The sequence below is a fragment of the Heterocephalus glaber genome, unplaced genomic scaffold (assembly GCF_053883595.1).
Source record: "Heterocephalus glaber isolate CG9 unplaced genomic scaffold, H.glaber_assembly_v1.0 deba00001805, whole genome shotgun sequence".
In the NCBI taxonomy this organism is placed as follows: Eukaryota; Metazoa; Chordata; class Mammalia; order Rodentia; family Bathyergidae; genus Heterocephalus; species Heterocephalus glaber.
This window is the reverse complement of record NW_028258480.1, coordinates 3127778-3139371: the sequence shown is the minus strand read 5'-3', so window position 1 is coordinate 3139371 and position 11594 is coordinate 3127778. Positions and strand designations below refer to the sequence as shown.

The following is an 11594-nucleotide window of genomic DNA, read 5'->3' as shown; positions in this document are numbered from 1 at the left end:
ACCTGCCCTTTTCCCATCCCTGCCTGAGCCATAGACTCAATCTGCTTTTACACACTAAGCTCAGCAGAGGTGCAAGCTGATGTATGTCCAGGTCCTACCTGCACCATGAAAAGCTCTCCCCCGATGACTGCCGTTAGTCCCCTTAGCCATGTCATCTACTGCACAGAGGCAATACTACTGTTAGTTTCACAGCTGAGGAAGTGAAAGCCTAGGGACACTCCAGAACTTTCACAGAGTCGCATATGGAGACAGAGTGTTGCTTTTATTTCAGCTCTGAAACCTGCTTCTCACTCCATATTTGTCAGTCTAGCGGTTGAGATTCTTGAGCAGCTGTGCAAAACAGAACAAAATCTTGTGACAACACAGAGCCATGGTCCAGCTCAACCTCTTAATCTCCCGTTTAGATTACTAAAAAATAGAGGAGACAATAGGACTACTTCAATAAAAGCCCCGAAGCTCCCAGCTCTGCATAACCATGTGATAGAAGACCCACCTCACCGAACTTGCTCATTTTTACCTTGACTTGTTCATTTGCATTTCAAGTAGAAAGAAAATGGTAGCAATTTCTACTTTGCTTCAGCTAGAAATACATCTGGAGATCCAGTGTTAAAAGAAGGAAAGACTGAAGGTTAGATTGGCTTTGTATTATCCAATAATAAAATCTGCCAACAGTTAGCCCCACGCAGAGACCGACCCACTGCCACTCAATCACTTCTTTTGTTCCAATCTTTCTCAAAAGGGTAGTCACATGACCAAAAAGACACGAAGACTGAGCATAGAGGACATAAGAACAATTCTGCTATATTTCCAGTCCCAATATCCACAGAGACCTCCAGCCTGCTCTGTTTGCAGCCGAGGGAGAAGGCAAAGGGCACTTTTTGCATTATGCCCACATCATTAGACAGCCGAGCCAAGGAGCTGCTCCTAAATGCCCAAGCCTTGTGGGTCTCGGCTGGAAGGTAGATGAGCAGGAAGGGTGGCTCCAGAGGCCCAGCCTGTCCCGGAGCTCAGTGGGAGAACATGGTGGATCACCGCTGACCTCAGGGATGGGGTGGGTGGGGCAGCCAAGACTGTCTCTGCCACATCAAGGTTTCCTTCTTCTTCTTCTTCTTCAGGGCATTGGAAGTGTCACGTAAATCGCAGTCTTAGGGCTTCCAAACCTCAACCTGAAAAGAGGAAAAAGAACAGAAAGGGAATCGCTGCTCAGGATAAAAGGGATGGGCGAAGTTGGGAAAGATTAACAAGGAGCAGGAGTAAAATGCCTTGGACTGCCAAATTCTGACCTTGCCTTTCCCCTGGGAATCAGTACCCTCCAGATTAAAAAGAATCATGCAATCATTTTGGTCTAATTTTTGTGGTCAGCAGACTAACAGTCCTGGTGGGAAGAACTTGCCCTGAGTGGACAAAGCTGACAAGCAACTCTCAGAATGTCAGGTTAGAAAGCAAAAGAAAATATTGCCTCTTTGCTCACCGATACCTCCTACATTTCCCAGAACACAGTTTATGGCAGAGTGTTCAAAAGGCATGGTTCTCAGATCCACTTGGCAATTTTTGCCTGTCAGTTGTCAGACTGTTCTGCTAGATTCCTGCTGAAAGTAGGAAGGGAATGGTTTTGGAAAATGCAGCCGTTTTAGACCACCGCACAATGCAGAAGTAGAAAGCACCTGAACCCATTCCAAGCCCACAAAGTACCGAACCTCAGTCATGAGTCAGACTGAGTTCTGCAGGAGAAGGTATCAGAAGAGGCACATGTTCAAACCGAGAAAGAAAGCAGACCCGAGACTTCCCCCTGGCTTCTTGTTGGGGGAAGTGAGATTGCTTTTCAGCTCCACAGATGCATACCGCTTGTGGAAGAATGGCCTCTTTCTCTTAGAGGCCAACGTTCCGAGTTGAGCCCTGGATCTTACCTTTCCTCAGGGGCCATCTCGAGAGTTTATACAATTGCATGCACATTTCAGTCCAAGGAAAAGAGGAGGAATGGCTAGGGGAAAGAGTAAAGCAGGAAAGGTGTGGGTGAACACGTAGGCCAACCTCCTGTGCCCACTTCCTCACACCTGATCGTTCTGAGACGCTTTTCCTGCACCCCGCATGCAAATGTTGGTGGAGACCAAAATTCCCATCATTCGCAGTTCTCCTTTTACTGTTTGCATGAACTGAAAAGAGAACTTCCTTGAATGCAGGAAATTCAGAATCCTCAAGGTTTGCACTATTTTGGGCTTATGAAAATGCCAGAAGTAATTTGGTTCTTTTTAAAACATGCATATTTGTTGGTTATTTTCCTGAGTGTAAACATGGTGCCTATTATTGTTCAGTACTTAATAGGTTCTCAGGAAATATTTGTTCAATGAGTATGACATGCTCATTTTCGGAAACTCAAAAAATATAGAAAAGCAAGAGGAAAGATATCAAAAGTCATCTGTAAAATCTACCACTAAATATAATTACAGTAGTCCCTTGACTGATGAACTCAATTTGTTCGCAAGGGTGGACTGTAACTCAAGTTGGTTGTAATTAAAGACTATTTTTCCCATAAGAAAAAAATGGAAATAACCATAATGCTTTCTGAACCTCCCAAAGCACCCCATTAACTAACCTTTTCATAATAAAAAAGGTTGTATAATGTGTGTAATTTACCAGAAACACCATTAATATTCCCAGTATATTCACCAAAAAGTTACAAAATGTGCCTAGTTTACCAGAAACACCAGTTTCATACTGTACTCACCTTTCAAGTTGACATCTCTGGCTTGTAGGAAGGGAGGATGAACGGAAGGTGGTAACTCTTTGGAAGGAGAAGAGCATCAGAAGTCTGGCTCTCTGGTGTCGTTTCTCTCCTTGGGAGAGTCTGTAGCTCACTAGGACTTGCTCTGACTCAGTAGGTTTCAACCTTTTCAGATTTAAAAGCTGGTCTAAGGTTGTCTGCTTCTGTCTGTAACACTGTTCTGTAGCATGACATGACATCGTCATTAAGCAAGTGAATGCAGCAATTAGCTTTTCCTCTGTCTGGGTCTTCTCTACAAATGTGTGTAGCTCTGTCCAGTTTTTCAGGATTTCCTTTATTGCAGAAGAACATTGCTGCACTGATTGTTGATGCTCCCCCTCCTCTTCAGAAAGGGTCCTCAGCTGCCATTCCCTGCTGCTCATCCAGAAGCTGCTGAAGTTCCTCTATAGACAGTTCCTCTACTGTTCCTACACCAGTTCCTCAACATCTCCACTGTGTACCTGCGAGCTTATGGACTCTGCTATAGTGACAGTGTCATCAACCACAGGGTCAACTGAAGGCTCAGGCCTCTCTACACAGCCTTCAGAGTCTCTCTCCTGTATAATTTTAGGCCTCATTTTCTTATAGGCAGGTCTCAGTGTCCTTAGAGAGACAAGGCTCCAGGATTTCTTAATTAACCCCACACAGGAAAGACCGGCACTTGGGTCATAACTCAAGACTTTGCTCGTAAGTTAGAACTAAAATTCTGGTCATAGCCCAAGTTGTTCATGTGTGAGACTGGTCGTAACTTGAGGGTCCACTGTGCTGTCAGTGGGTTGGTGTAGATCCTTCTGGTTACATATATTTGTACATAGCTGGGGTCATGCCAAATGCATCATCCTTTACTTCACAATATTGTAGCAAAGTTTCTCATGTTATTAAAATTGGAGTAATTGGACTATAAAATACTTCATCACTCTGGTTGGATCTTTTAGCTATCTTTAATTTTTTCTATGGTAAAAATGAAGAGGAAGGTTGTAGTCCAAAAGAGGAGGGGGAATAGGTGGATGTTTAGGGTAGTGCGAGCTCTGGAATATAGAACTGTCTGTATTCACCTTGTCTGTATTCTCATTTCAGGAGCGTAAGGACTCTACAGGATCCAGTAAAGTGAGGAGGGGGGGGGAGGGGCGGGAGGAGAAATCGTTAACGTGTCTCCCCTGGACAGTGTCAGTGAGAAGCTATTCCATCCTGAGGAAGCTCTTGATATAGTTTGGAGAGAAGTGTGCAGATGGTGGCTTATTAGAAAGGCTCCAGGGCATTAAACTCACATTTTCTAATTCCAGGGTCCCTCTGCCGAGGTATGCGTCTGTCACTAACTGATTGAAAAAGAACCAGAACATCCTCTGCAGAGGTTTGGTTCTCTAGCCAAAAATAGAGGAGAAGTTTGTTCATAAGCTGCTCCTTCCTGGAGGGAGGCTGGTGGAAGTCAATGCCCCGAAGCCAGAGCCCTGGCGTGACTGGAGCCAGAATGCATTGCCGCTGGGCTTGCAGAACAGCACCAGAGCCCTGCTAGGGCCCAGCCAGTGACTGGTGAATCAGCCCATGGAGCTGCATTACTGGCTGCTTTCTTCTCTCTCTCTTTCTTTTTTTTAAGTATGTTTACAATGCATACTAGTTATATTCTTACTGGGAAATGTGTACATATACATATTGTGTCTTAATCATTTTTACTTCCTTTTTCTTCCCATCTCTTCCCATCTGTGCAAAGTCTACCTCCTGTTTGGTATTGTCTTTTATTTTGCTCTTTAAATTATTTTAATTTTGGGTTTCTCACATAAAAGAAACCATGCAATATTGAAGTTTCTATGTCTGATTTATTTCACTTAGCATTATGGTTTCAAGATGCATTCAGTCCTACAGGTAACTCAAGTTTATACTTCTTTGTGACTGAATAGAACTCCATTGTGTATATATACCACATTTTCTTTATCCATTTAACTGTTTGGGACCTATCAGCTGTTTTCAAGATTTAGATATTATAAAATGAATTGTGGTACATGAGTATGCATTATAACTACAATATGATGACTTTAACTATTTTTAGTTTTTTGAGGCATCTCCATACTGATTTCAATAGTGGCTATGCTAGTTTACCTTCCCACCAACAATGTAGAAGGTCCCCCCCCCCCAATCTTGCTAGCAGCCAGCAGGTGTTGTTCTGAGTTCTTGATGACAGGTGATATTCTTTCTGGAGTAAAACAGAATCTCAGCGTTCTTTTGATTTGCATCTCTCTAAGAGGCAATGATGCTGAACATTTTTTTCATTGGCCATCTGTGCTTTTACTTCTGATAAGTGTCTATTGACTTCAACTGACCATTTTTCTTATTTTATTCATACATGTGTGTAGTACATAATGTTTACAGTCCTTGTGTGGAGCTGGTACATGTACATAACGCATCCTAGTTCTTTTCTTTCATCTCTTATCTCTTCTCTCCCTCTCCCACCCTCCATTTCTCTATCAAGAAATTAAATAATGGGCCGGGGATTTAGCTCAGTGGTTCCGCCACTTGCTGCGCAAGCACAAGGACCCAAGTTCAATCCCAGGTACCAAAAAAAAAAAAGAAAAAAAGAAAAAAAATAGAATTAAGAAATTAAATAATAACACATGTTGGAAAGGCTGTGAGAAAACGGAACCCTTCTACACTGTTGGTGTGAATGTAAACTAGTACTACCATTATGGAGATTCCTCGAAAAATTAAAACTAAAATTTCCATTTGATCAAGCTACTCCCTTTCTAGGTATCCTGAAAGAGTTAAAGGCATCACATTACGTTTTACATGCAGACCCATATTTATAGCAGCACAATTCATAACAACTACATCTTGGTAATGGTGCCTATGTCCATCAACAGATGAATAGATAAAGAAAATTTATTAACACAAATGGAGCACTACTCTGCCATAAAAGTATAGCCTTGAGTCATTTGTAGAAAAATGGATGCATCTTGAGACCATAATGTTAAGTAAAATAAAGCAGACACACAGCTTAAATATCACATGGCTTCTCTTACATGAGAAACCCAAATTATAAATAGAGAGCAAAATAAAAGATAGACAACAGGAAGTAGGGAGATGGATCATTCTTAGCTGGGAAGATGATCAATTGCCCATTTTTTGATGGGGCTTCTTTTGGTCTTGTTGTTTCTCGAAGCTCTCCTCACCTGCATAAGTGACAATCTGTGGTGATTCAGTTCCTTGGAATGATCTTTCTGGGATGCCTACAGGTGACAGTGTAGTGAAACTTGTGAGCTGAAGTATGGCTCTTTGCAGTCTCGGCACTGTATCTGCTTCGAGGTATCATCTGGGGGCCATGAGGATGCAACTGGGAGTTCATTAACTGCTGGATATCCTGGCTGTTGGTAAAAGTACTGAGACACATTCTAATTATCCCCCCAAATTAACAGAGCTGGCCTTCAATTAATCCTGAGGCGGGACCAATGGGTTTGGAAACACTGGTGTTCATATGGGATCTACCAGACTTGGTATTGTTACCCAAAAGAAAATTCATGGAATTATGTTTTCCCAATGATACAACAAATGAATTGTTGCTTAAAAAAAAAAGAGTAATGAAGAGCCATGTTCCTTTTAATGCACTATACTCATTACATGCACTTAACAACTCAACGAAAAATTAAAGGTAAAACCACAGATACCACTCCTTGTAAACTGCACGTGCGGAGAAGCTACCTAAATGTGTGTATTTACTCACATACATTCCATGGGCCCCGTGTGCTTTTGGTAAATCAAAACCTAGATTACAGTGCAGCTTTCTTCTGTCTTTGCTCACACACCCGTGTCTGAAAGGAAAGAGCAGCGGAGTATGGGGACCCTCTCTTTCACTCGAAAGCTTAGGACACTATGGACAGGGGCTCCCAGAATATCGCCCACAGAACCCTCCTCAGCCTCTCTAACTCTGCTGCACCTAACGCCAGCTCCAAAGCCAGGACTATTCGGGCTTGTAACAGTGCGGCCTCCTGAGACATGTGTCCACGCTTTTTACCCATTTCCTCCGTGGGAACAGCCTGTACCCTCAGCTGGACAGGAAGCCCAGGGCTTGGTCTTGACCTCCAGCTAGCCTGGGCATGGTGGAGGCAGGGGATCTCAGTAAAGCTGATGCTGCCACTAACCTCTGCATTTCCACTAAAAGGAAGCTGGCATCAGAATTCCAGAAAAGATCAGTCAGGCAAAATTTTAAAACATCAAGTCCAAGAAAGTGAACGAATCTGAAGCCGTCAGGTGGAGGAAGTTGTCAGGTACAGGGTCACACTTTCTAGGTGCTACTCTTGCTACAGAACAATCAGCTGGGTGTGGGGAACAGAGTGGGGATGCGCTGAGAACAGGGCTGGCTTTGCAGATCTACACAGCATGACTTTTTCAAAGTTCGAATGGACTTTATTATTCAACCAAGTCTCATTTCCCCAATTTGCAATGTAAGCCATCTAAAGAGGAACCGGTGGTTTTAGGAGGATTGTTGAAATTACTGTTTCTACAACTGCTTTCTTTCCCATCTTTCAGTTTGCACCAAGTTCGCAGGCAGCTGCTGAGGCGGTGGATGGCTGGAGCCTCCGGCGCCATGAACACCTTCGGGGCTGGCCTGCTCCTCTGGGCTGTGGCAGCGTGTGCGGGGACAGACGAGCTTCTGCACGAGCTAGATGAAACCAGCTTTCAAAAATGCAGGGATGCCTTGAAGCTACCTGTCCTGGAAGTCTTACCTGGAGGGGGATGGGACAATCTGCGGAATATAGACATGGGGCGGGTGATAGAGCTGACCTACACTCGCTGTAGGACCACCGAGGATGGGCAATACATCATCCCCAACGAAATCTTCACCATTCCCCAGAAAGAGAGCAGCTTGGAGATGAACTCCGAAATCCTGCAGTCCTGGACGGATTACAGGAGCAGCACCTCTTCTTCTGTCAATTTGGACGTTGCCCTTTTTTCCAAGGTCAATGGCAAATTTTCTGCCGAGTTCCAGAGGATGAAGACCCTTCAAGTGAAGGACCAAGCTGTAACCACTCGAGTCCAAGTCAGAAACTTGGTCTACACAGTCAAAATGAACCCAGCCTCAGAATTCACCTGGGAGTTTAAGGAGCTGCTCATGGACATCTCTAACCGGCTAGAGAACAACCAGACGAGGATGGCCACCTACCTGGCGGAACTCCTAGTCCTGCACTACGGCACCCACGTCATCACCAGTGTGGACGCCGGGGCAGCTCTGGTTCAGGAGGACCACATCAGGTCCTCCACCCTCCAGGACAGCCAGACCAGCCAAAAGAGCCTGACTGCATCTGCTGGAGTTGTCTTCTCAAAAGTCGTGAACGCCAAAGTTGAAACTGGGTACTCCACTGAGGAAGCCCTGATCAAGAGCTACCTCGCCAATCGCACCAACTCCAGGGTGCTGAGCTTTGGAGGGGTTCCCTTTCACCCAGGCATCACCCTTGAAGTCTGGCAGCAAGGCATCCACAACCACCTGGTGGCGGTGGACCGGGCTGGCCTGCCCCTTCACTTCTTCATCAAGCCGGACATGCTGCCCGAGCTGCCGGGGCCGCTGGTGAAGCAGGTGTCTCAGACGGTGGAGGCTGCTGTGCATCGCTATTACACCTTCAATACCTATCCCGGGTGCACAGACGCTGGCTCCCCGAACTTCAACTTTCAAGCCAATACCGATGATGGCTCCTGCGGTGGGAAGACGAACAACATCTCCTTTGGTGGCATTTATCAGGAATGCACCCAGTTCTCAGGCAGCGATCTTGCCCTCTGCCCAAACTTGGAGCAGAAGAATCCACTCACAGGTAACTTCTCCTGCCCCTCCGGCTACACCCCAGTCCACCTGCTGTCCCAGACCCATGAGGAGGGTTACAACCACCTGGAGTGCCGAAAGAAGTGCACCCTCCTCGTCTTTTGCAAGACAGTGTGTGAAGATGTGTTCCGGGTGGCAAAGGCTGAATTTAGGGCATTTTGGTGTGCGGCCAGCCGGCAAGCGCCTGGAAACTTGGGACTTCTCTTTGGGGGTCTCTTCAGCAGTGGGGGTGTAAACCCCATGACAAACGAACAGTCCTGCCCAGCGGGCTACACTACACTGAGCCTCTTTGAGACCCTCAAGGTATGTGTGACACAGGACTACGAGTTGGGGTACAGGCTTTCTGTCCCCTTTGGGGGGTTCTTCAGCTGTGCAGTGGGGAACCCCTTGGTGAGCTCTGCTTTATCTGGGGACCTCCAGAAAAAGTGTCCCGGGGGCTTCAGCCAGCACTTGGCCCTCATCATCGACGGATGCCAGGTGTCCTATTGTGTCAGGGCGGGGGCATTCACTGGGGGGTCCCTGCCCCCCGCCAGGCTCCCACCTTTCACGCGGCCACCCCTCATGAGCCAGGCTTCCACCAACACCGTCATGGTGACCAACAGCGAGAGCACCAGCTCTTGGATCAGAGATTCCCGGACGCACCGCTGGAGGCTGGGAGAGCCGCAGGAGCTTCGCAGAGCCATGAGGATCATCCGTGGGGAGAGCAGCGGGCTGTCTGGGGGCGCAGCAGTGGGCGTCTCAGTGGCCGTCACCACCCTGCTGGCAGCCCTCATCGCCTTGGCTTTCTATGGCATCCGCAAGCGCAAGAATAAAGGGTACCAGGCAATCAACGGGGAGGAGGAGAGTTTGGTTGCAGAGATTGCAGCTGCCGGAAACATCCCCGAGCTACAGCCGGAGGGAAGTCCAGCTTAAATCTCTGCTGGTCACGATTTCTGTCACCTCTGACCACAGCCGCAAGCCTCTCTTTCATTCCTTTCCTCTCCACGCCTGTGTTCCCACGTCAGCAAGCACCAAGTGTAACAAAACGCAGGTATAACTGTGTGACTTCTGGTTTGGCTCTCAGGGCCAGGAAGTTAGAGAAGCCCCATGGACAAGGTGGGCAGTGGGGAGATGGAGCAGCTGTGACCTGGGGACTAACAGCTAAAGGGGTGTCTGCTCTCAATATTGGCCATGTATCTTCTTCACTTGGTGCGTGTGTGCAAAAAGGGAGGATGCAGACATTTGACTTTGGAAATGAAGCTCGCAATGGTTTCTCATTTGTCAGCTGTAAGAATTTCTGCCCTTAAGCACCACTTGCCTTTTATTTGTGCTTTTAGAAGCTGTTTGTACTTTATGCTCCTATGTATCTTAGTGAAAAGATACGGGAAGCCCGGTGTGGCCCCTGCTTTTTAGTCTCGAGGGTCTCAGGCTGCTCCCCCAGGAAGATGTTCTCCATCCAAGTCCACCTTTTCCAACTGCCCCACAGTTAGGACTTACTTCTGACTGGAGTTACCAAGTGCTCAGAAAATATTCCAACTGACACGCTCCTATTAGCAGGCCAAGGGCAAAGGGATGGTTAGGAAAGGCAGAGTAAAGGTAAAAAACCGAAAAGCTCTGGTGCTTGGGAGAAACTGGAATCCTTAGCCAACTGATTTCCTCTTTCCTACCGCATAGTGAAGCAGGCACTGGAAGGAGCTATACATGTGGGGAGCCCAACCACTCCAGTTTCATGTTGTTACCAAAAAGAACCCCTTCCTCCCACTGCCATGAACGGGCCTAGCCCTTCCCACCATCCACCACCTGTGTGGGTGTGTGGCAAGCACAGGCACAATGCACACCCAGATTCCACCAAGAGGCTCACATTTTCCCAGGGGGGAAAAAGGGAGAAGTCGAAGTGAGCCCGCTTCTAAGTATTACTTCCTCCCTCAAACAAAACAAAAATAGAAAGCACCAATTGCTCTACCCACTCCACCCCTCTGCAGAAAAGGGGTTCTAATATCAAATTCAGGCCTTTGAATGGAACCCCCGGAGACATCTATCTGAGCTCCAGGCTGGCCCTGGGGCATCTGGCAGGATGCGTGACTACCAATATTTGGGCTTTGCTCAATTTTAGCAGTGGCTGTATCTAATTGTAATCACCTCCGTAATGTTTTTAAGAAGTATATATTTATTTACCCAATCAAATGTCATTAGTGAGCTGCTGTCTGGAAGGGTAATCTGTTCTCTTCCACGCAGGCCCTCTTCTATAGGGTCGGAAGGGTCCCAGCTTGTGGGGAGCTGGGAATAAGAACTGACTTATTTCTGACTGACACTCGGTGTGAAGAACAGAGTCTGAGCCCCACTTCGACTGCCTGGCCAAGGACACCGATTTCTACAACCTCTGCACTCAACTCTGCCCCTTAAGCATTCAACTATCTTCCTAAACTTCTGGGTATTTTGTGGGCTCTGGGTGTTTTGTATGTTTCAGCCAATCTAACCACGTTTCTGCCAAATCCTGACTTTCCTACTGAATTCTCTGATGATTTTGGAATCAAACAGGCAAGGGTTCCTGAGCTTTTAATGCACTAATTGCCCAAAGAAATGAAAAGTTCTTCACAAGTTTCTATTTTGATAATAAAATGGCACATAAATATGCACTAAAACACGCACAGAGGAGCGCTCTGCCCTACTGTTCATTCACATGGAATCAGCATGCGGAGCCTGCAGCTCACATCCATCAGTCACTTTGCGAAGTCAGGTCTCGGGTGCGGGGCTCACAGGGCCTACGGAGCTGTTTCCTACCTGAGGATCCAGGCTGGGAGCTGCGGAAAGACCAGTCCTGGCTTCCAAGGAAACCACACTGCATGGACTATGAGAGGTGGAGATATTTAGGGTGACAACGTTGGCTCGGCATTTGCATTTTATGTTCTCATCAATATTGGGATTGACAAATGTAAGCATTTATTTGCAAAACAACAGCCTCTAAATTAAAACACCCTCTGTTATAGGCAGGTGAAGAGACCTTTGAGTGTCAGTATTTGTGATCTGAGGTGACCTCTGTCCCACAAGTTCACT

The 11594-nt window shown here is 46.5% G+C and overlaps 1 protein-coding gene and 1 long non-coding RNA gene across 2 annotated transcripts; one reads left to right on the top strand and one right to left on the bottom strand.

Annotated features, from left to right (window-relative positions):
- Positions 1-776: 776 nt before the first annotated feature.
- LOC147820762 (uncharacterized) lies at positions 777-3761 on the bottom strand. The gene is made up of 2 exons (XR_015448258.1): positions 2726-3761; positions 777-1981 (listed from the first exon to the last, which is right to left on the bottom strand). It is a non-coding gene; the product is annotated as an uncharacterized LOC147820762 (long non-coding RNA).
- A 3466-nt stretch (positions 3762-7227) lies between these two features.
- Positions 7228-11531, top strand: Mpeg1 (macrophage expressed 1). The gene has a single exon (XM_004869725.3). The coding sequence runs from the start codon at positions 7314-7316 to the stop codon at positions 9471-9473; it is 2160 nt and encodes a 719-aa protein (XP_004869782.1). The 5' UTR covers positions 7228-7313; the 3' UTR covers positions 9474-11531.
- Positions 11532-11594: the final 63 nt, after the last annotated feature.

Excerpts from the sequence above, each read along its gene's own strand:
- Mpeg1 (XM_004869725.3), top strand. The coding sequence starts at position 7,314 with ATGGCTGGAGCCTCCGGCGCCATGAACACCTTCGGGGCTGGCCTGCTC.